This window comes from Polyodon spathula, chromosome 2 (genome assembly GCF_017654505.1).
Source record: "Polyodon spathula isolate WHYD16114869_AA chromosome 2, ASM1765450v1, whole genome shotgun sequence".
In the NCBI taxonomy this organism is placed as follows: Eukaryota; Metazoa; Chordata; class Actinopteri; order Acipenseriformes; family Polyodontidae; genus Polyodon; species Polyodon spathula.
In genome coordinates this window covers 104,747,265-104,770,645 of record NC_054535.1, presented here as the reverse complement: position 1 = coordinate 104,770,645, position 23,381 = coordinate 104,747,265, and the positions used below count along the sequence as shown (strand labels likewise).

At 39.6% G+C, this 23,381-nt stretch overlaps 1 protein-coding gene across 1 annotated transcript in view; it reads left to right on the top strand.

Annotated features, from left to right (window-relative positions):
• Nucleotides 1-23,381, top strand: part of LOC121306276 (versican core protein-like) — a 50,242-nt gene that overhangs the window by 19,312 nt on the left and 7,549 nt on the right. The window contains exons 8-12 of the mRNA XM_041238021.1: nucleotides 45-5,240; nucleotides 13,503-17,549; nucleotides 18,073-18,186; nucleotides 18,704-18,817; nucleotides 22,451-22,609. Of these exons, the coding sequence (XP_041093955.1) occupies nucleotides 45-5,240; nucleotides 13,503-17,549; nucleotides 18,073-18,186; nucleotides 18,704-18,817; nucleotides 22,451-22,609 (9,630 nt within the window). The remainder of the gene's footprint in view (nucleotides 1-44; nucleotides 5,241-13,502; nucleotides 17,550-18,072; nucleotides 18,187-18,703; nucleotides 18,818-22,450; nucleotides 22,610-23,381) is intronic.

Here is a 23,381-nt window from a genome sequence, read left to right as displayed (position 1 = left end):
CCATTCATCCAGAGACTAATCACTATGGTATTTTGTTTTTCCAGGTAAAGAGTTTACAAAGACGTTCACTGCTGTTGAAGTGTCAGTGGAAGGCATGGATTCACTACGTAAAAACTTATCTCAAACATCACAAGCAACAGTGAAGCCCACCATGGCCATCACTTTGATAGAAGAGGGTAAAAGCTCAACAAAGGATCCAACTTCGGAACCTGCAACCCCAGAGAATGAAATTAGTGTGGAAGCTGAAGTAGAGTCACAGACTGCTGCTGATTTGCATTCTGGAGTATTCCAACCAAGATCTCCACACCATGATAAACCAAATGAGCAAGGTCCCCTTCTCACTAATGATGTCTTAGCAAGTTCTGTTGCCCCAGAGGCTGGCACTGCTACTTTGACTGTTGCAGAAAGCATCCCTGTTGGCCGTGGAGAGACTGAAACTGTACAACCAGACATCAGTGAGCAAAATGCTACAGAGTCTCCATCAATGTTTTCAACAAGTATGGCTAGTCCTGTTGAGCAAGATACATTTGAACCTGAACAGGACCAGGACAGTGAGACCACACGAGTGCCACCAACATCTCTAACTGCAGGCATGTCAAAAACAGCAGGAGTTTATGCTTCCAGTGAAGCATCAGTTCCCACTGAGGTGTCTAGCACTTCTGATGCTACAGTGACAACTCCTGTATCTAATGTCCTGTCAGAAGAAGAGAAAAATTCTATTTTAATTTTTGAAGAAATCCAACTTGAGAGTGTGCCAGATGTGAAGCCTAGAGGTGACACTTTTCATCCCACTACAGAAGAAACCACCTTTCCAGAGGAGCTGACAGTGAAACCAAGTACAGCGACGGATTCCAGGTCTGTGGCTCTACCATCTACCCCAGTGATACCGGCTAAAATGTTGCCTCCAAAATCTGATGTTGAAGACGATGCTGAAGAACATTTGACAGTAGGTGAAGAGGTTCTTCATGTGTTTACTACAAAGCAGCTCTTGGTTTCTACAGAGGATGAAACTGGACCGAATAGAGTTTTTGAAGTAATCTCAACAGCTTCAATGCCTCCAACACAGAAAAGCAAAGAGGAAGACCTTATTGAGGAAAGCAGTGGTCTTGATCAATCCACTGTATCTGAAGGCACAAGCACAATTTTGGCTGAAGAGTTCTCAGAAGCTACAGCTAGACCTCATGGGTTTACAACATACTCAACTGTACAAACACGAACTAGAACAGTTTCCTCAGATGTGTTGTCATCCACAACAGTGACTGAAGAAATCCATATGCAGGTTGAAGCCACCTACATACCAATGGAAGCCAAAAGTGATGATCATGTTACAACAGTACTAGGTTCACATGAAGCTGAATCTGTGCATTCACAACCTACTAACAAAGAACTACCTGAAATTACTGTACCTACTGAAAGCACTAGTCTTATTAGCAGCCAACCAGGAGAAGAAGTAGTAAGGACAACTATATATAAAGATGCCTCTGATGTTGTATACACAGAAATTCCAGCTGCAGGCACTGTTACACAGCAAGACCTTATTGATGAGAAAAGAAGTGCCATGGGCCAGGTAACAAGTTCATTAGTCACTAGCATTGGATCAACACAGGCCTCTTCTCCTAGTCCACACAAAGATGAAGAGACCTCCTCTGATGAAGGATCTGCCACGTATGAGGAGACCACAACAACAGAAGCCGCCAGTCCTCGTGCAACATCTCTGCCAGAATCCCAACAAATGGAAGACAAAGTGACTGCAACTGAAGCAGCTGTGGTTTCAAAGACTCCTCACACAACTGAGCCTGCAGGTACTCCCACAACTGAGCAGGCTGACACATCATTCAAAGACCTAGTAGGAGAAAGACAAACCAGTGTACTTCCAGAGGTATCTGAAGGATCTGCTGTGTATGAGGAGCTTGGCGAAACAAAAGCCAGTACAACAGAGCCTTCTAAAGAACAACCAGGTGACGCCACAGTCCTTGCTGAAACTCTCAGAATAAGTGCAACCAGTCTTTACAAAGATGAAGACACCACTTCTTCTGGGCAGTTAGTTGAAGCTGAACCCCCCATTGAGGAAGGATCTGCTGTGGGTGAGGAGACTACAAAAACAGAAGACAGTACTCCTCAAGCAACATCTGAACCAAAATCTGCACAGCCAGCAACAAGCACTCTAGACAAGGTTGAAATTATCACAACTGATGCAGCATTGATTTCACAGACTCCTCGTACAACTGAGTCTGCTATGGTATGGCAGGTTGTCACCTCCTCCAAGGTCTTTGTGGAAGGAAGTCCGGCCAGTGCAATTTCAGATGTAGCTGAGGGATCTGCTATGTTTGAGGAGCCTGAAGAAACAAAGGCCAGTACACTTGAACCTTCTAAAGTTCAACCAAGTGAAACCTCAGTTCACCTAACAGTAGGTTCTGAGGCTACATCTAGTCCTCTCAAAGATGAAGACCCCACCTCTACTGAACTGTTAGTCGAAGCTATACCCACCACTGTGGAAGGATCTGCTATGTATGAGGATACTAAAGAAACAGAAGACATTACTCCTCATACAACATTCATACCTGAATCTGCACAACCAGAAGACAAAGTTGAAGTGACTACAACTGAAGCAGCAGCGGTTTCAAAGACTCCTCACACAACTGAGCCTGCAGCTAGTCCCAAAACTGAGCAGGTTGACATGTCATCCAAAGACCTATTAGGAGAAAGACCAACCAATGCAATTCCAGATGTAGCTGAGGGATCTGCTGTGTATGAGGAGCTTGAAGAAACAAAAGCCAGTACAACAGAGCTTTCTAAAGTACAACCAAGTGAAGCCACAGTCCTTTCTGAAACTCTCAGAGTAAGTGCAACCAGTCTTTACAAAGATGAAGGCACCTTTTCTTCTGAAAAGGCGGTAGAAGCTACACCCCAGATTGAGGAAGGATCTGCCATGTATGAGGAGACTACAAAAATGGAAGATATTACTCTTCAGTCAATAGCTGAACAAAAATCTGCACAGCCAGCAACAAGCACGCTAGACAAGGTTGAAATAATTACGACTGAGGCAGCATTGATTTCACAGACTCCTCGCACAACTGAGTCTGCTATGGTACAGCAGGTTGCAACATTCTCTCTCCTAGTGGAAGGAAGTCCAGCCAGTGCAATTCCAGAAGTAACTGAAGGATCTGCTATGTATGAAGAAACTACAGAATCAGAGAATAGTATAATTCCTGCAACAGTCAGTGCTAATTTTTCTACAAACGAACCTGAATCTGCACAACCAGAGGCTGGAACAGCAGACAAAGTTGAAGTAATTTCAACTGAAGCAGCAGTGATTTTACAGAGTCTTCACTCAACTGTGCCTCCAAGTACTCTCAAAACGGAATGGGTTTCCACCTCATCCAAAGACCTGCTGGAAGGAAGTCCAGCCAGTGCAATTCCAGATGTAGCTGAGGGATCAGCTATGTTTGAAGAGCCTGAAGAAACAAAGGCCAGTACACTTGAGCCTTCTAAAGTTCAACCAAGTGAAGCCTCCATTCACCTAACAGTAGTTTCTGAGGCTACATCTAGACCTCACAAAGATGAAGATCCCACTTCTTCTGAGCTGTTAGTCAAAGCTATACCTACCAGTGTGGAAGGATCTGCCATGTATGAGGATACTAAAGAAACAGAAGACATTACTCCTCGAACAACATTCATACCTAAATCTGCACAACCAGAAGACAAAATTGAAGTGACTGCAACTGAAGCAGCCTTGGTTTCACAGACTCCTCACATAACTGAGCCTTCAGCGACTCCCACAAAGGAGCAGGTTGCGACCTCATCTAAAGGCCTAGTGGAAGGATCTGCTATGTTTGTGGAGATGGAGGAAACAGAAGCCAGCTCCACTGATCTTTCTACAGCTGAACCCGCATCTGCACAACCAGAAGCAAGCACACTGGAGAATGTCCGAGTAATACCAACTGAAGCAACAGTTTCTGAGACTCTTTCATCCAGAGTACCTAGCACCTCTCCTGTCAGCAAGCCTGTAGCTACCGAACAATTAGCAACCTCTGCTGAACCTACAGTGGAAGAAGGATCTGCTATGTATGAGGAGCCTAATGAAACCAGCAGAGCAGAGCCTTCAGTACAACCAAGTGAAGCTGCCGTTGAACCGACAGTAGATGCTCAATCTACAACTAGTCCTCAAAAAGATGAAGACACCACTTCTTCTGGGCAGTTAGTTGAAGCTGAACCCCCCATTGAGGAAGGATCTGCTGTGGGTGAGGAGACTACAGAAATAGAAGTCAGTACTCCCAGTATGACGTCCAAATTTGAATCTGCACCACCTGAAGTTGAAGTAATCACAACTGAAGAAAAAGTGGTTGCAACCACTGGTTTACTAGGAAAGAAAGAGACAGTGTCTGATATAACAGAAGACACAGAAGGGTCTGCAATGCTTGAGGAACATTTCCAAGGTACACCACATGAAGCGGTCACTGTTACCAAGCCAGAGGTTACATCAGAACCTGCCGATCCTAGCACATGTGCTACTAGAATGCAAGCGACACCAGCTAGTGATGTCACTGTGTCACCATCAGTCGCATCAAGCTCAGAAATTAAAGAGGGTGAGGCAAAGGCACCAAGTATGACCACAGAGGAAACTGAAGGGTCTGCCATGTTTGAGGAGACAAAGTCAACAGAAAATACAGCCAAAGTTACCTCTGCACCTGAGTCAAGCTCCCCACCAGCATTAAGCACTGTTAAATTACATGAAGGTGTAACTAAACCTACAGAGATTCTTACCTCTTCAGATAAGATTGCAGGACAGCCAGTAATTGTTTACAAAGAGGAAACTGAAGAACCATCAACAGTTAAACCAACTGAGGCTATGAGCATGGCCTACACAACTGGCTCACCTGATTTAGAAATTCCAGTTCAAACAGTATTGCCCAAAACAACTGCAGTAACCAGTAGACCACCTGTCCTCCTGGAAAGTGAACCTGGCGAAGACACAGTCAAAGACATGGTCATTATTGATGAGTCTCCAACTGGAATGCATGAATCTTCTGCCGAAGAAACTATGGGCAAGGATGCCGTGTCAGAAATTGATACTGAATACTTCACTACTGTTGCCACCAGACCTTATTCTGTTGCCAAGCCAACTACAGCCACCTCAGAAATCCTTACTGTTCCCTGTACAAAGAAAACTGCCACAGAAAAGCCTGTACCTTTTGGGAAGGTGAATGTCATTGTCATCACCATCAAAGGGAATGGATCAGGTAAGATAAATTCCTTGATTTCTTCACTAGAACGGGCTTTATAAACAACATCATGTGGGCCTTATTTTGATTTATCTTATTTTGAGATTTGTTGAAGTTTAGTGAAATTTCTATTCTAGAGTTCTGTCAGTTAGTAGTTGACACAGTTTAGTTGCATGTAACCTCTAAACTACTGTCATAGGATTGTTTTTGGCTCAGAGTGTGCAATATTTATTTAGTTAGATATTGATGCTTATTTTCCAGTGTACAACTCAAGTGCTGTACCTAGTAGTTACCAGTCCCAGACATGATGAAATCACTTGCTTTATAATGAGGGCTCTTTGTAAAGTAAATGCTTTATATTTAGGATTGGACAGCTTAGTATTTCTTCTTGTTTAGCTCTATTTCTTTTTGCTTTGAAGTTGGACTGGATTTTCTATAGTGCACAAATATTACAGCCTCTTCATTATTACCATTTTTTTAAATCTCAGTTTGCAATTTTACAAACTTAAAAACAAACTTGACTTTTAAAGAGACCATTGATTTCTGTTTTGTGCTTATTAACACCATTGGGAGATTGCTGTATTTAGTATAAACCTTGGGTTTTTAATTAATATAATGTACTGTATCTGCCCCTTAAGCTACAGTTTAAAACAATTGTAAAAGGATAATATACATAGAAAGATCTCATTTAACTCAAGGGGTCAGTTTTATACCCTTAAAATATTTCAATGTGCTTTTTGCCTTTGAACTTGTGCCTTAATATGGGCCTTACATACGCCTTTTGTGTTGTGTCTTACAAAACATAGGCTCTCTACCTTTTGATACTCTGCCTTGAACAGTACTAGGCTAAATAGGGTTAATGTACATGGTCAGGTACACAGCTATGTGGTTCAGTACCGGGCTCCTGTCATGCCATCATTAGCTGTTATGCAGCATGAGCTCTGTAATCGAGGTATTTCTGATTGGCTGGGCCTGTCAGATGAGATGATGTGAACGGTGAAATGATTAAACGCTCGCACCATCAAGGTCTATTAGTGAACCTTGTCAGTATAGTGAAAAATGATTATGGAGCAGCCTACAGATGTTTTTGGTTATCATCATTATTTTTTAGCCGGTTTCAATTTCTGCTTTTCAGAAGCAATGCGGCAGTTAGAAAAGTAGGACCTCGCACCAGGGCACCCCTGTTTCAAATCATAATGCTACCTAGGTCAAGGTACCACAGTACAACTGCAAAGTCGGGTGAAACTTTGCTGTGCTGATTTAATGAGATATTCATTCTTCTTTTTCGTTTCCGATGCATGTTTCAAGGGCTGGGGAGAATAAAGTATTAAAACTGTTTCAGCTTTATTTGCCTGCAGACTTCTAAGCTAAATTTTGAAGTTTATATATGTTTTTAATACAATGCTTTAAAGAGACTTGCTGGTATGGTGAATAAGGGTCTGACTATTTTAAAACTCTATTTTAAGCAGGAGCTTCATTCCACCAGGTTGTGTTCTTTGGCCCTCACTGCGGCTATAGATCTTGGCAATGATTGGCTTTTTTCAAGGTTCAAGTTAAACTTACTGCACTGCTAGCCATTTGTTTTTGTTGCATGGATTTAGATTTGGCACAGGAGTGCTTTTAAAAGGTAACAAATATATAATCAATTCACTAGTTAAGTAAAAGCATATTGTGGGGAGTGTTTCACACTGTTGCTTATACGGTGGTCCCTCTGGCAGTGCTCAGCCTAAGTTCCCTTGGGAGTAATCCATCTTCATCAAATATAAGAGTTGTCAAGTGAGTGGCAGCCAAAGGAACTCTTCCTGATTTTCTAAACATGAGAGAATTTTGACATCTCGTCATATGCAATTGGCATGTATGACGACTGCTCTTCACACCTCTAGCAAGCCCCATTTTGACGTTACCATGGAAACATGAGTTACAAACTATGAGTCAACTACTGTATGTAGGGAAGAAATTTAATTGTAAACATGTTGTCATTTAAATAAAAATCAGATCAGCATTGTTAGATGACAAACTAACTGAATTGCTTTGACTGAGCTTTTATTCATTAAAAGACAATAAAAGAAAATACTTGATTATGTACAGTATTGTTATTATGAGATTCTACACTTGTATGGAAAGTTCATACCAAAATTACTTATGACTAAGGCAGTTAAAAACAAATTCTTATTTAGAATGCTTTTGGTGCTGTTGAATTTCTAGACTATAACTAGAGTAACGATGGAAACAGTCTGGTTTTAAAATGACCTAATTCTATTTTAGGTCATAAATCTCCCTGCCATGCGATCATTTTCCTAGCAGCAAGTATAAAGTTTAAGGCATCTGTTATTTCCCGAGTCCTCTTAGGATTTCAGAAGGGAACAGCATCCTTGACTCCAGGGTCTGGTTAACTGCTATAAGGCTGCATAAAACACTGTTCCTGGGATGCCATACCTGCGCAAATCCGTGGCATGATACAACCTGATTAAGATAGATAGATTAAGTGATTATGATAGATAAAGTGTTTAGTTATTCAAATGTAATGGTGGTGGATCCTCTCTTTTATTCTGTAAATAAAACTTTGAAAACTATTCAAAATTTTGAACTAGTTACCAAAAATGAACACAGTTTACAATTCCACATCTGTGCCTTGCGAGTGAGCAGGACCATGTGATAAACAGTGAAAATCATATTGGAAACCAGTTCATTACAAAAGAGACTCAGCATGGCAGCTCTTTGCACAGTCTGAACATTTTTTTAACTAACTCCTATGGATCCAGGAAACTGTAGCTATCATACATTCCCTTAGCAACTTACAGAAATTGAACTATTTAAATGTCTTCATTCATAAACTAGACTGATTCTTCATATGAATTGCATATGACTACTACCTTTGTCTTCTTTATGTTGACTGCAGTCAGACTGTCAGATGTGTAGTTATAGTGCTGGGTATGCACTGGAGTGCAGGGATAACTATTAACTCTTTAAATTCTGCAGACCTGGAAGAAGTCTATGAAAAATAACTCCACACAAAACGAAAGAGTGATACGGTAGTCTAGGAAAAGTAACACCGCAGACCAGTTAACTGGTCCTGGTCTTTGGTATTGCCCACTATAATCTTTGTATGGCTTTGTGGCAGGAAATGGCTTTGCAGTGACCCAGACCAGAAGAAGGCACAACCAAAACAGAAGGTACGGTGCAGTGGCACATGCGCCGTTTTATTAAATGAAATTAAATAAAATATTTGAACAAAAATAAACACTTGCTCACAGAGCAGAAATAAAACAATTAAACAAAATAAATCACGAACACAAAAATAAACGCTAAGGTCAGGCTGAGCAACTGCCTTCACTGATCCTTATTTTCTTTTTTAAATATCTCTCTCGCCTCTCGTTCTCCACTTCTGAACACCCCCCTTAATACGGACAGAGCTGCAGGTATTTATACAGGTGACCATCTCCCGATTAGCAACAAATTAATCACTTAATTAATTCGGGAGATGGCCACCTTCTGCACGGGTTTTAATAAGGTGGATGGGGCTTCCCATCCACGCTGCAAAACAAAACGCACGGCGGTGCGCCGTCATTTATAAACAAATACATTTTTAAAACAATAACACAAAAATGCACGGCTACGCTGTCATACAAAATAATAAACAAATACAAAATAACACAGGGGCGGAGGGGAAGACCCCGTTCTAAAATAAACACTGTACAGGGCTGCTCGCCCTGCTACAGGCTTATTTCCATGAGACTGAAGCTAGCAATAGTGGGGTTGTCTTTTCTGCAAAGTTTCTTAGTGCTGTGAAAGTTAACTCATTCAACCTTTTTCTTTTCACGCTGTAATTGCTCATTTTGACTAATGTACCATTATGTGTCTCTAGTGATGTTGATGTTTGTTACAAGAAAATAAAGTGTACAGGTTCTGTATTTCCAACATCACTTATTCACAGAACATGTGCAGTCTGCAGTTAGGGGAACACTTTGCTCCACAGTAATTTTGCCAGGACCACCTTAGTTTATACAGATGCAGACTCGTGAGGCTTAAATTGTTTAAAAAAATTTAAAAAATCTAAAAAAAACAGCCTACAGCTTACAGCTGGAGATTGCATTAAGGGATGTGTAGGTCACTGCAACAGGGCATGGCTTTTAGGCCTCTCTTATTTTTTTAATTTTTTTTTTGCATCAGGGTTCAGAGACTGCTTCATGTTTCAGGTGATTGGAATTAGTTTAGGTTTCCACATGACTCCTTGAGTTAATCACTTGAGAGATCTGGACATAAGGTTCTTCTCATGGATTGAATCTTCAGAAAAGGCAATATTTATGTAAGGTGGTCTAGCTTTGAAGCTGAGTAACCAAAAGAAAAACAAAACAGAAGACTGTCAATTAGCTTTAAAGGGCTGTTAATTGGTGTTTCTTCAGAATTTGCAGGAGTTTCAGACATACAATACAGGTACTGTCCAGAAGGGGCTGTGAACCGGATATATGTTTTTACAGCAAGGGGTATTCAGTTCAAAGAAGTGGGTATTCAGTTCAGTGTGTAATAGCTGAATCATGCCTAATGCATTAAGTCACAGATTCCTACATGTTAAACAATTAAAGGAACCATACTGAAATCTCTGCTTTATAGTTAGACGTGTTGCATTAATTGCCACACCACTGTCTTTGCTTAGGGCCCGTTTATATCAAACTGGACAGGTGACCACAACAAGACTGTCGTTGAGTCTAGTGAAATGAATGTGTGATTATAGCGGGATAATGACCCATTAGCTCTCCGTTTGCTCAGGCACAGAGCCCACCTTAAAGTCCTCTTGTTGGCTAACTACCTGTATACATCTAGCAGCCTGTAACCGGGATGCCACGTCAGGAATGATGTCATGCAGAGCCTCCGCCTGTATGGCGAGACTGCTGCTTACCATCTGGAAGCGGTCCAGCGAAAGTGAATGTTTATAGGCATTTAACATTCGTTTCGGTGGTAGAGATTTTATTGATGAATTCCCAGGCGCTACTGCTGCCTGCTGTAGCCAGTTACTAAATGAAATACACTGGCAAACATGACATTATCATTAATGTTAAGATATTCCATTAGTTTTTAGTGGTGCATAAAAAATGTGTCCGATGGTCTCAATTGCCAATTGTATCATGTTACAAAGCTTTCTTGTTTAATATAATTTATTATTTTCCTATTTAAAACACATCACTAACATTGTTTTAAACATTAGTTTAACATGCCTGTTAGATTTGTGTTTATAGGGTAAATAATTACTAGAGTATTATACATACAGGGTATGTTAAGCAACCATTACAATTATTCAGCTGGTAAATACTAAGAATGTGTGCTAAGATAAACACATGTTACCTTGAATCTAATGTTACAAATGTATTAACACAGTACTAAATAGTTTAGCTTTTCCTGTTATTTTGTGTACATTTCCAGTTTGCACACAAAAGCTGGGATCGCATTGTCGTTACCTTTAAAACCAGAATGGAGTAGAACATTATTTAACAGAAGAAAATATCCAGTAGACAGTGTGAGAAGAAAGTTCACACGAGGTAATTACTTGCAAACCCATCCATACACATAGAAGATTGACAATGCAAACTCTTGTAAAATCGTGCCCTTGCTTGTTTATATGCTTGTCATGTTTTATTTTAACAGATGCTTAGTATGAGGCTTTCAGCTTTGGCAGTGGCTGTTAATGGTCATTCAGGTTCTTCCTAGCCGTTCCCAGGCAAACACAGCAAAAAAAAAAAAAAAAAAAAAAAAAAACAGGTGTTCACATCTGTAACATCCCCAGTTGCAGGTGTTCCGGTTTGGAGCCACTAATCTTGTCAGGCTGCTGCCCGTGAGAACACTGTTATACTTTATAATTGAGTTTAGGTTTATTGGAGGAAGAAACATATCCTTTATTACTGAATTGAGATTACAAGCCCTGGCTTGGTAGTGTGGTTTGCAGCCTCATTGTGAAAGTCATCTGATTGTTGCCATCCACCTGTGTTAAGTTCCTTATGTCCCAATGTGGGATTTGGAAAGGAGGAATAATATGTGTTTAATTCATTGGTAAATTTGCTGCAAGGTTTATTTTGAAAGATATGTGGGAAACAGAATTGTTTGGCTTTATGTATCTTAACCAAATAATTCAGACTGAATGGACCAAGAAAAGATGCTATTTTTTTCAGGAAAAGGAAAATGTTGTTTGCATGAGTGTATTAGCTTGAGTCTGCAGCAAAACTATGCAGTGGAAGGGCATGGTTATGGGATCATAATATATAAATGTATCATCAGTAAAAAGCTGCTTTTCTTTCTGTGACCAATTTTTATATGACTGACTTTTAATAAAATGTATTTATAGATCTAGACATAGCTTTTAGTTAACTCTTAAACTTCATTTTAGTCACATTAGGCACTGCTCTATACATGAAATGTCATGTTATACTGCTTCTTGTGTGCTCAAAAGCCTTTTTGTGTCTAAGGGCTTAGAAACTAACAGGAAGAAATAACCCCAGGGCAAATGGCACGGCCCTTCAATCATCAATCACCAATCTAATCACCCCCTCTAATTACTTTAGCTTTACTTTTACTTTCTGAGGATCGTGTTACCAGGGTGCTGTCTTCAATGTAGGCCTCCTTGGGTCTGCCTATTCCCTTCAAGGGAATGTTATTTATTCTAATATGATTCCATATTTATTTAACAATAACTTAACAATTGCTGCTTTGTATTTCCATGGTTACAATAGGCGTCATCAACTAAACAGGATGCAAATTTAGAAATTAGTAGCATATGGTTGAGGTAGTCCTGTTCTGCTAAACTCTTGCAGATGGTTAGATCTTTGGGAATGAGGACACAATATCCAGGTTGATAATCAGTTTTGAAATGCGGGAAGTTTAGCAGTTACAAGTGCTTTAATTTCATATAATGCTATATATAATGTATAATTTGCTTATATACTGTATATTTACTGGACAGGGTTATTATACTTCTGCCTGTAGCATCCTGCAAACTCAAGATTGTGCAATTACAAACAGCATCCATCTAATCCTCCTATTCAGAAACATTAATTGTTGTTCTCTAATTCTAGCATTTTTTCCCATCACTTATATTTCATTTACCCATACTCTCCACATTTGTGTGCTTGATCAGGTTTCTGTTCTGGTGGAATAAGTAGCATTTTGAAATAATAATTCAGGACTTTTCCAAAGACTTGTAGTCTACTGGAATGTATATTTATAAATATATATATATATATATATATATTTTTGCACATTTGTCATTTCAAGCTTATTTTAGTTAGACAAATTGAACTGCTTTTATGAAATAGCTTATTATAAATGATTTTGTTACCACAAAATTACCAAAGAACTTTTGTTTCTTTCAAGTTTTGTGTACCTAAAGAACATATGTCTTCCTATTCCCATGTTCAGAGTTATAGTTAAATAACAGGTTAGAGAAAAGGTAGATTACAGAGTAAAACACTTATTTTGACACCTGTTTTTTATTTCTAATTGCTGATAAAATATACAGATACTAAACCACATTTTGAGTATCATCTCACAACAACTGGTTTTCATTTTGTATGTTGTAACAGAGACCTGTATAATTTCATTCTTTCATTTTAATCAGGCTTCTGTCAAGTATCATTATTTTATCTGACTTTATTACCAGGCGTGTGCTAGAATCTTACTATTGGGGCAGACTATTCAAAGAGCAGACTGTCAGTTCTGACAGGAATTAGAGCCTAACATTTCCCAGTATGTTGTGCCATTCAAAACTTCCGTTGCCTTGTTCAGCTTTTTATTTGTTATTTTTTGTCACAGTCTCTTGAAAGATTACTAAAAGTTTTTAGCTTGAAGCATAATATTTTGTGAGTGTCGTTGGCTTTTTTAAAGAGGCGCTTGCATTGTCTTTATGTGACCACACATTGTAATCTATTTAATGTATATGTAGGACTGATAACAGTGTTGTGAGTACATTAGTAAAGGTTTCCTACCCTCCTAAACAAATGCCCAGAAATGCGTCGATAGGGGAATGTGGTAACAATGTGGTTCAGTGCCTTCTGGTTCAAGCTGAGGAACCCTTTGGCAAACTTTAGATGTAAAAGGGTATTGGTTTTAAGTAAGCTAAATAGTTGGGATAATATCTATACTTACAAATTGAATTTTGGGAATTAGTATTAGGGAGGACCCTTGCATGAGCAAACAGTACAAGTAAAGATTTACCATATGATTGTTTTTGTTGTTGTTCTGTGTTACGGTGAGCTGTGGGTGTTGAAATGCTAATCGTGTATATATTTTTTTCAGATGCAGTTGGCTCTGTTTTGGATATATTGGGTCAACCACTTGATGCTGACTCTTCAAGACCCTCAGGCAGTGTTTTTCTACCTTACCCTTTTGACCACCGAGTGCCTGCTGTGACTGATGTTCCCATTCCCACAGATGTAGAAGGGGAACCCATTTCTGAACGAAGCGGGGAACACGATTTCTTTGCCTCTACTTCTGTGACCCACACTCCAGCTTTGAGCTTCATAAATGGGAAGCATCAGGTGACACTTGAAACTGAGCATCGTGATGCAGAGGAAGCAAGAGGGGATCAATTTGAAACTGTGTCCCCCACAGAGAGTATGCTTCCAGTCCAAGAAACAGACGCTGAAGACATTGCTCCAGCAGAAGCAGCAACAGTACACACTTCCACTGGCCAGCCTGATGTAATTTCTGCACAGGTATTAGAAGATACATATACGACAGATACAAAGCAACCTGAGGAGGTCGCCAAAGTGCAAGATGACAACAAACTGGAACCAGAAAGTGGTGATGCAACCGAGAAACCTGCTTCTGTCACTCCCCTTGCAACTTCCCAGCCCACGTCAACAACTTTAGTTGACATTGAAATTGTGGAAAGCGATAGTCCAAAACATATTTTTCCTTTTGGAGAAGAGGAAGGCTCTGGAGAAGAAGCTTCCAGAATGGATGTAACTTTGATGTCTACTGTAATATCATCAGTTATCACTGACAAAGATGCAATAGTTTCAGTCACAGAAAAAGAGGAAAGTTCTGTTGTCACATCTGCTCCAGGTTTGTCAGACACTACTCTGACATCAGCAGATAAAGCAGAACCAGCTTCTCCTTCAGGGAAAACTACAGAACTGATTACCAGCAGCATAAAGGAGACTGGTGTTATTTCCAATCAGGAGGAAGAGAGCTCTGGAGATGCTCCAGTCACCGAAGCATCTGTCAAGACCACAGTTTCCTATACTACAATCTCTGAAAAGTATATTGTGAGCTCTTCGGTACCACTTGATGACATCACGGATCAGGATACTTCAGGAATGGAGGTTGACGTTTCAATTTTCCAGCCCCCTATATCTCCCAGCACGATGGTGGATGTAACCTCCAAAAGCACTATTGCTCCACTTACAGTTGAACAAAAAGAAGAAGACACTCAAAAAACATATTTTCCAGCTTCAGTTGCTGCTGATGAGTTTATGAGCACAGCAGCTACATCTACATATGACTATGACACGAAATTTGGTGATGGAGACGTAGTGGGTGTTGAAAGCTTACCTCCTGTCGAAGTAGATGAAGAAAGTTCTGGAGAGGAAGGGTCTGCTGCCGAGCCACTTATGAGCACCACTGTATCTCCTGCTTACATCTCTGGTGCTGAGGTGTCTGCTACAGAAAGTACCTCTTCAAGACCAGCCATCACATTACCAGAAGAGGAGAGCTCTGGAGAGGAAGAACCTACGAGGAAAACTGTCATTGCTCCAGTCACTACAGAATCCCTGGTTCCTGATATTAGAGATGAAGGGGAAAACACACCAACCACAGAGGTAACTAGTGGTGAAGAATCTGCAACAGAAGCAACTAAATATGTTGAAAGAGCAACAAGTACAGACACCCTTTTAACAGATAGCAAGAGTTCAGGAGAAGGTGCTGTCAAGACAGAATCCATGTTCCCTTCTTTTGTTACCATTAGTACTGTTAGTACTGGATTCAGCACTACAGGGGAGGCTGAAAAGACATCAATTCCTGAAAAGGATGGTGAAACCGCAATTACAGCATCACCCACAGAGAAGGATTCTGTGGCTTCTAGCAGTATGGAAAAGGAGTTCACGGTTACCACTACAGATAGCAAAATTGCAAATGCAGTCACTTCATTCGCAGAACAAGATGAAAGCTCTGGTGATATGCCTACAGAGATAATTACAACACCTATACCCAGTTCAACAGAGAAACCAAAGACAATAACAGAAGCAAAGAAAACTGAAGAGACCCAGACAGATTCATCGCTTGTAGAAGGCATCAGCTCTGGTGAAGAGCCATCACAAACAGAACCTCATGTACTGTTTTCTACTGTCATCCCCACAGAAGCTGCCATAGCCAAGGTACATACAGATAAAGGGTCACCCATGGTTACAGAAATAAGCAGCACTGATGGCAAAACACCCATTACTTCTGATCTGGTGCCTGAGGCTGTTAGCATTGTTACTGTTAATGCAGTTGATGGTGTTGAGATGGCTGTTACATCTACTCCAATGCTATCTTCCGTGGTGTATGAAAAGTTTGACGAGCAACAAGTTGTATTTCCAAGTCCAACAAGCAGTCGAGCTAAAAGTGGCATTGAAGAAATCACAGCCACCACAAAACCTTATGAAAAGACTCCATCAGTAATTATTTTTACTGAAGAAAGCCTGGATGAAGATGAGTTGTTCTCGAGTCCAAGGGATAGTGTTACTGAAGACCAGCAAAGCATTGGGGTAAAAGCAACAGAAGAGACTATTATTGATGCAGATGCAGTTAAAATAGAAACACCTTACAAAGAGTCATCCCCACCTTTTCCTCCTACAGTTATTACAGAAGAAGCAGGGGGTATAGCAGCTGTGACCTTTACACCAAGGTCCTCTGGGATACACGGTGAGACTGAAGGATCTGGTGAACCTACTTTGGCTCTTACTTCTGAGTTTGAAACAACAGACTTCAATGTTGAAGCTGTGACTTCTGAGTTTGGGGTTACTCCTACATACATATCTAAAGGCATGGTTCCAGTTGAGAATGATAGAGAACCCAGTGTAAGTACAGAAGAAACATTAACAAGTGAAAAGGAGAAACACACGCAAACTGCACCTTTAAGTGAATCATCAGGAGATGAAATTACTGAGATGGATATAGTCCCAGAATCAGTGGAAACTACAGTTTCAGCAGAACCTTTTAAAGTCACAGCTCTTTCACCAGTTCAAACAAGTTACCTGCCCAGTGAAGATCACACTGCTGCATCAGAGAGCAAATTAGAAGAAACAGATATCTCTACATCACTGTCTTCTGCATCAACAGATGCAACGGAATACCCAACCCCAGGACCTGATACAGAACTTCATTTAACTACTCAGCATGATATAATTGTTCAGTTAAGCATCACTGCCTTGCCAAAAATCCAAGTAAGTCCATCTGAAGATGCATATAAGGAAGTATCAACTCCAGCGGATGGATCAACTCACATATCATCTTCTGATCAGTTACTTGAACAATCTGCCACTCCAGATCCACTGGATTCTAGTGCAGAAGCCAGCCAAACACCTGCTGTTCTTGAATTTGTTGAGGCAGGACCATCCTCATCAGCTATTGAACCTTCCTCCATATTGACCACTGAAGTTCAAGATAAGGAGAGTTCTGGGGAGGGAATTACTCAAGTTCAAGAAGAATCCACTGCTGGAGTAGTTGTAGTTACCTCAACAGAACCTTCAGCACTGTCAACAGTCTCGCAACTAGGACCTTATCCAGTGGGTGACGAGGAACCTCCCCCCTCATCTGAAACTATTAGTATAGCATTAACAACATCAACATCCCCAGTATATGAAAGCACTCTGATGGAAACTTATGGTGAAGAGAAAAAAGAGGATGCATCCCCTTCACCTGTAAAAATATCAGAGCAAACAGATGCTGAAGGTTATGCCCCATCTGCCATTGATGAGGATATCACCAGAGGTGAAACTTCAGTACCTGACAGTGTTATGCCATCTGCTACGGTAGATAGTATTGATTCCCCTACACCATCCATAGGTGCTGTTGTGGACCATGAGAGTAAAGCTGAAGAAGCAGAGACTTCAACTCCACCTGTTGTCCTACCAGCTGTGGAAACTCAAGAACCTCTTCTAGAGGAGACTGAATCTTCTCCAACACCAGATGAAGAGATTACCCCAGTGTTACAATGGGTTGAAAGCATGCCACACTTCGAAGTAACTGATGAACCAACAACATCAAGTGAGAAGATTGAGGACAGAGAGATTGATCACGTTTTATTTGGCACCAAATCCCCTGGAGAACAAGTTGAAGGTCATATGGTCCAGATTCCAGGTATATGTTATGAGAAAAGAAAGAAAACAAACATTATTGGCCTGTTTTTAAGCAAATGCAAAAGGAAATAGAGAAATAAGCAATTGCACAGTGTAAAGATAACAAGAAACTATTTAGTTGCAGGATTATTTCCTTTGCATTTATATTGCATTTATATTATTTCATTATTGGTTTTAAAACATTGCATTTAATTTTAAGTCTGATCTAATGCATAACATGATTAAGTCATTGTTAATAGGAACATTTTTAGAACGGGGAAGATTCTATTGCTTCCTCTGCAAATTTCATTTCATCACTGCATGCTTGATTCGTTTTTCAGTGGTGTTGTACATTGCACAGAGGCTCACCAGCAATCTGGGCTTTTTATACCTTGGTACAGAAACACAAATGCCTACAACATTTATAATAATAAATTATACCATACTATAAATTGTCACTGAAACAAATGTATACCTTATTGGGCTATACTGTATCAGGAACATGTATGGCTAAAGTGTATTTGTGTCATTTGACTTAATTACAGGACAGGGTCTTTGTAATGAACAGTTGTGCCTTAATGGAGGTTCATGTTACCCAAGGAGCAATTCCTACATCTGCACGTGCACACCAGGATACAGCGGGGAGCACTGTGAAATAGGTGAGGATTTATAAGCAAAGGACATAAACACTCACCCAGACTTCAGATAATTTCTTCACAGTTGGTCTGGTGGTATCTTAGACAACAAGTTTGTTTCTTTAGATTTCTCTCTCTCTCTCTCTCTCTCTCTCTCTCTCTCTCTCTCTCTCTCTCTCTCTCTCTCTCTCTCTCTATCTCCTCTTTATCTCTGCTGAAATAATTATTAAAGCATTTAACACATGTGGAGTGCAAACATGTGGTCTGTTAGAGTTGGCCAGACTAGAATAGCTAAAACTATCTGGGGAAACCTGGCTGCCAATACATGGCATTAAAATATGATTACCGAAAAGTCTTGTTTTAACATATCCTGTGTACAATAGATTTGTTATTATTATTATTATTATTATTATTATTATTATTATTATTATTATTATTATTATTATTATTGTATATCATTTGTATTTATTACATGGTTAACATCAACATTATACTGTAATTGCAGCCTAGCTCAAAGACATTTTTTTTTTGTCATACTCAGATATTGATGAATGCCAGTCGAACCCTTGCCGAAATGGAGGCACTTGCATTGATGGCATCAACTCCTTCACTTGCATGTGTCTACCAAGCTACGCCGGGACTGTTTGTGAACAAGGTAACTCGAAAAACATTTAGTAAAGTGAATTATATGTTAGACAGTGCCAGAGTCATTTAAATTGGTGAAGCAGGGCACTAAAATCTCTCTTTCTGGTAGAAATAACAGGTGTGGACACAGTTTTCTCATTTATGTGTGATCCTTTACCAAATAAGTCACCTTAGGGTTGTTAATGGGGGCATTTCCTGTCAGATCTACTGACCTCTTTTTTTATAAGACATGGGCTTTAGGTAATAATTTCCTAATCTAGTAACTCTAGTGGTTTGGGAAATGAGGGAAAATAAATTCTGCATGCAAACTTTCCACTCACCCACACTAGAGTTTCTTACAGCTTTTATACTTGCCTGGCAAGTACCTTGAATCCATTGGAGTGAACAGCATGGCATAATGTTCAGAAAACACTGGTAATTCTTACAACAGGGCTGAATCAGAGGGGTTTGAAGATTATCATCTCAATCCCCCTGCATAGATACTAGTCACAAAATTAACCTTTGAAGTGCTGCAGAGAGGCAGACTTGTTACTAAGAAACACCCAGCAGATAGCCTTGTCCTTGGAGTTTTCTCCCTTCTCTTTGATCTTAGTTTGTGTCTAGACAGATTTCTGATGGAAAGTAGGTTATAGTTAAAAGCTTCAGATGTCTCACACAGACCTGTTCAATTTTTTAGTAAAATAAAATATCTTGGTGTATGTTTGCTACATTCTCCCATAGTGTATCATGCACTATACAAACAGTTGTTGACAATTCAGTTTGTTTACATTCCCTAACAGTAGTTTTATTTGTAGGGGAACGTGGTTGCTATGAGCAAAATATGGTATTACTTACACTAGACAATTGGATAGGTAAACTCCTTTAAAGCTTTGGAAGCAAAATGTAGTCTTTTTTTCCCCACAAAAATAGTGGCCGGGCCTTGCATGGAATAAAAAGCTAGGCTAAGCTTATGTAGTACTGTAGTTCAAGGAACAGTAGCTGACATTGATAGCCCACACCATTCCAGACAGGTTGTGCAAATAGGCAGTTGGATATAAACAAGTTGAATACTTAAATAGACTATTATACTGTACTGTACAACATCTGTATGGGAAGCATCTGTCATCAATACATGAAGGCTTGTCTTCCTAGAAACTTCACTTTCATTAAGGGGTCCCATATACTATCTGAAACACACAGTTGCTCCAGTTCTACCGCTGATAATTATTATTTGGAAAGACATTAGCAAAGATGTATATGACTTAAACTACCATGTAATTGTGCTTCATTTTTGTGGCTTGACACTTATAAGTAAGTGCAGGGGTCAATTAACATCCAAATATTTCCTGTTTGATGGGTAGTGCTGGACACAAATGCCAGTCAGTCTGCTTGAAATTAAACTCTAACCCATTTGACCTCCAGAGCAGCACTGCTGGGTGGCTTTTAAACAAGTTGATATATTACAGGCTGACCTGAATATAGTTCCAATTTCTGAACATTGAATCACCCCGCAAGTCTGCCTCCATTAATGCAGCTGTGTTCTCAGGCTCGTCTGCCAAAAAAATACAAAGTCCCCCCCTTTTTTTTTGTCAGAACAAGAACTATGCAGCTGTGCAAGGGGATAATGAATAAAAGAGCCTTATTAAAGCTCTCGATTAAAAGCAAATGTTTTCTCATCAACACATGGGGGATTGTAGGATTAGGAAACAATTACACGATGCCTTCCAATGTTGCATGGTGTTTTCCTTGCCTGACTTCAGTAACAATAAGTGGATGCCTCTCAGTGGTTCGACTATGTGAAGAGAATGAACTCTGCATGAAAAAAGACAGTGAGTGTAACAAGAAAACCCAGTGTGCATTAAGAAACTCAATTTTTCCCTTACTGACCATCTTTGACAGTACCAAGCTGCCAGAGATGCCAACAACCCTATATTATATAGTAGAATAAGGCTATTCACTGTCTTTTATGGATGAATACAATATGTTATTTATGCAATATTTGTGAGTGTTAAAACATTTTTGTGGTAAACTATGGTGCTGTGCTTAATCTTGAATGACTGTCCTGTTTAAAATATATGCAGTAGTTTAGTTTAATTAATTCCATCCCACTATCAAAATTCTACAGTCCAGTTCTCTACAGTAATTTCTAATGTTAAATGTATTTGTTATATATATACGTGAACTGGGCTTTTAACTATAAATAAGGTGAGTAACCACCAATAATCTGCCTTTTCTACTTCTCAGCTTTTTTTGTTTCTAGCAGTAATTGTATTGTTTTTATAAAAGAAACAACCAATGTTGCCAACCCTATGGGCATCCATACTTTGTTGACAGCTTGTAAATTGATCAACTCCAGTCAACACCCTTTGATTACACATGTCTTTCACAGATACAAATGTAATTATGTAAATAACTACGATATGCTGTGATTTCTAAGGGCAAAATACTATGAACAACTTTATTAGGAGTCACAGGGCAGTGGGTGTTGAGAAGTCGCATGACGGTGAAGAGATTTATTGTAAAACATTGTAAACCATTTCAGATGGTATTTATGCAATAAGAAAATGAAACACTGTATGGCTTTTTAATTACCTAAATAATTGGGGCAGTAGAACTACATTTCATGTTTTGGCATCAATTGAGCTGCATTTTCTGAAGATCTCTCCAAGATTTAGGTAGGGCCTTAATTAATATCATTATTAACTCATGAATTGTGTTTAGGTGGGAACACTAACAATAGCACTGAGGAAGCTTCGACCCCCCAGTCGTAAAAAGCTTCCACTGCCACTGTCCCAAACCCCAAATGCCTCTTCAGGCTTCAAAATCACAACACAAAGGCCAGCAAAGTTAAACAGACCCAAAATGATTTTTCGATAAATATTCATTTTTAGGCTGAGTGCACAGAGTTCAGCCCCCCTTGTGCTCTGAAATGTGTGGCTGTAGTTAGTTAGGGGTCCCTGGTTAATATTAGTAATCTCTTCCCTGGTTTATTCATCTGTAGCTGTCAGATCTAAAGTAAAACAGATACCTTGTCATTTACTAAGCCTCTCTCCTGCTGGAGGTCTTTAATGTCGTTTCCAATGATCTTGATGTTTGCTCCCCCACTCTGCACAACGATGCATTTTCTCTTTCCTTTTCTAAAGCTGTCATCACTCTGCTGCTCTGGCATGTAGTAACAGCACTCACCGAAAAAGGGCTTTATGAGCAATATTTAATAGTATCAGCAAAAACTGAAATACTCATCAGGGCATCGTTATAGGGAATGGCTAATTAATTTATGACTTATACTGAGCTATATCATTATGTTCTTAATCTAAGGTCACTCCTTCACACTGAAAGGATTTCAGTGATCCTGTATGTGTGGGTTCATTCACTAAAGCCTATTAGTGACTGTGTGGCACTGTGGGTTAAAGTACGAACCCTTTTTCTCTGGAGGACGGGATTCAAATATAGCTTGGACCCAATCACTTTGGGATTGAGCATTTTGGTCCCATATCCATTTATCTTCTTTTTTGATAGCTGACATATAGAATAATCCACACAGTAAATCCTGGGGATGGACTAAAACTCACTGTCTTGAGAATTCCAAACCATCTTTATTGTTTATTAAACACAATGGCAGTGTTGTACCTTAGTACTTAGTGCTTTTCATGTTTTCTTTCAGACACTGAGACCTGCGACTACGGCTGGCACAAATTCCAGGGGCACTGCTACAAGTACTTTGCCCACCGCCGCACCTGGGATGCCGCAGAGAGAGAGTGCCGCCTGCAGGGGGCACACCTCACCAGTGTCCTCTCAAATGAAGAACAGCTCTTTGTGAACCGTAAGTGTTGATACAGTACAATTGCTAAGTAATGTTCAATGGTTTTAAGAAGCTAATAACTTGTTTTTTCTTTTTAATATTGACTTAATAAGGTTTTATATTCCAATACAATTGTTTTTTTTTGTAAGTCCAGACAAGTTTCATGAATACTATACTTTAAATAACTCACAAGTTAAAGTTTTGCGAATACGACCCATGACTATGTTTTAAGAAGCTGTTTTTACTAGCAGAATTCACAAATGCTCTACTTAAATAAGTAACATGACTTATTTGAATCAATATTTACTAAGCTATTTTGTAGAGTGCATTAGCTGTACAGTTCACTGGGTTGACTGGAAGGCAATGCTGTATTTCTATTAATTAGGGTAATAGATGCATGGGAGATTACGCTGTACAACTGAATCATGGCGAATGTACTGTATGTGTGTGGCAGAGCTAGCGTTAGTATGCTGATTGTGGTTTTCAGTTTAAAGTACAAGCTAGTCCCAAAGACTTTGAAGGTTGCAGGATGAAGGCCAGAATGGTTAACTGAGCTCCCAGGTCAGATTTCCTACAGCAAATAAACAAGCAATTTTCCTGTTATCAGTAAGAATTGCTTTAAAAACTTGAGGCCAGAAAGCGTTAATAACCACATTGTGGCCATGCTGAATTTATAAAAAAAGAGACAGCTAAATAGTTCTGACTGTTTCCAAAGCTGGGCTTGAGAACAGGAAGCATGATTCATGAGTATGAAAATGATTTTTCTTATTATTATTTCCAATGGCATCCTAAT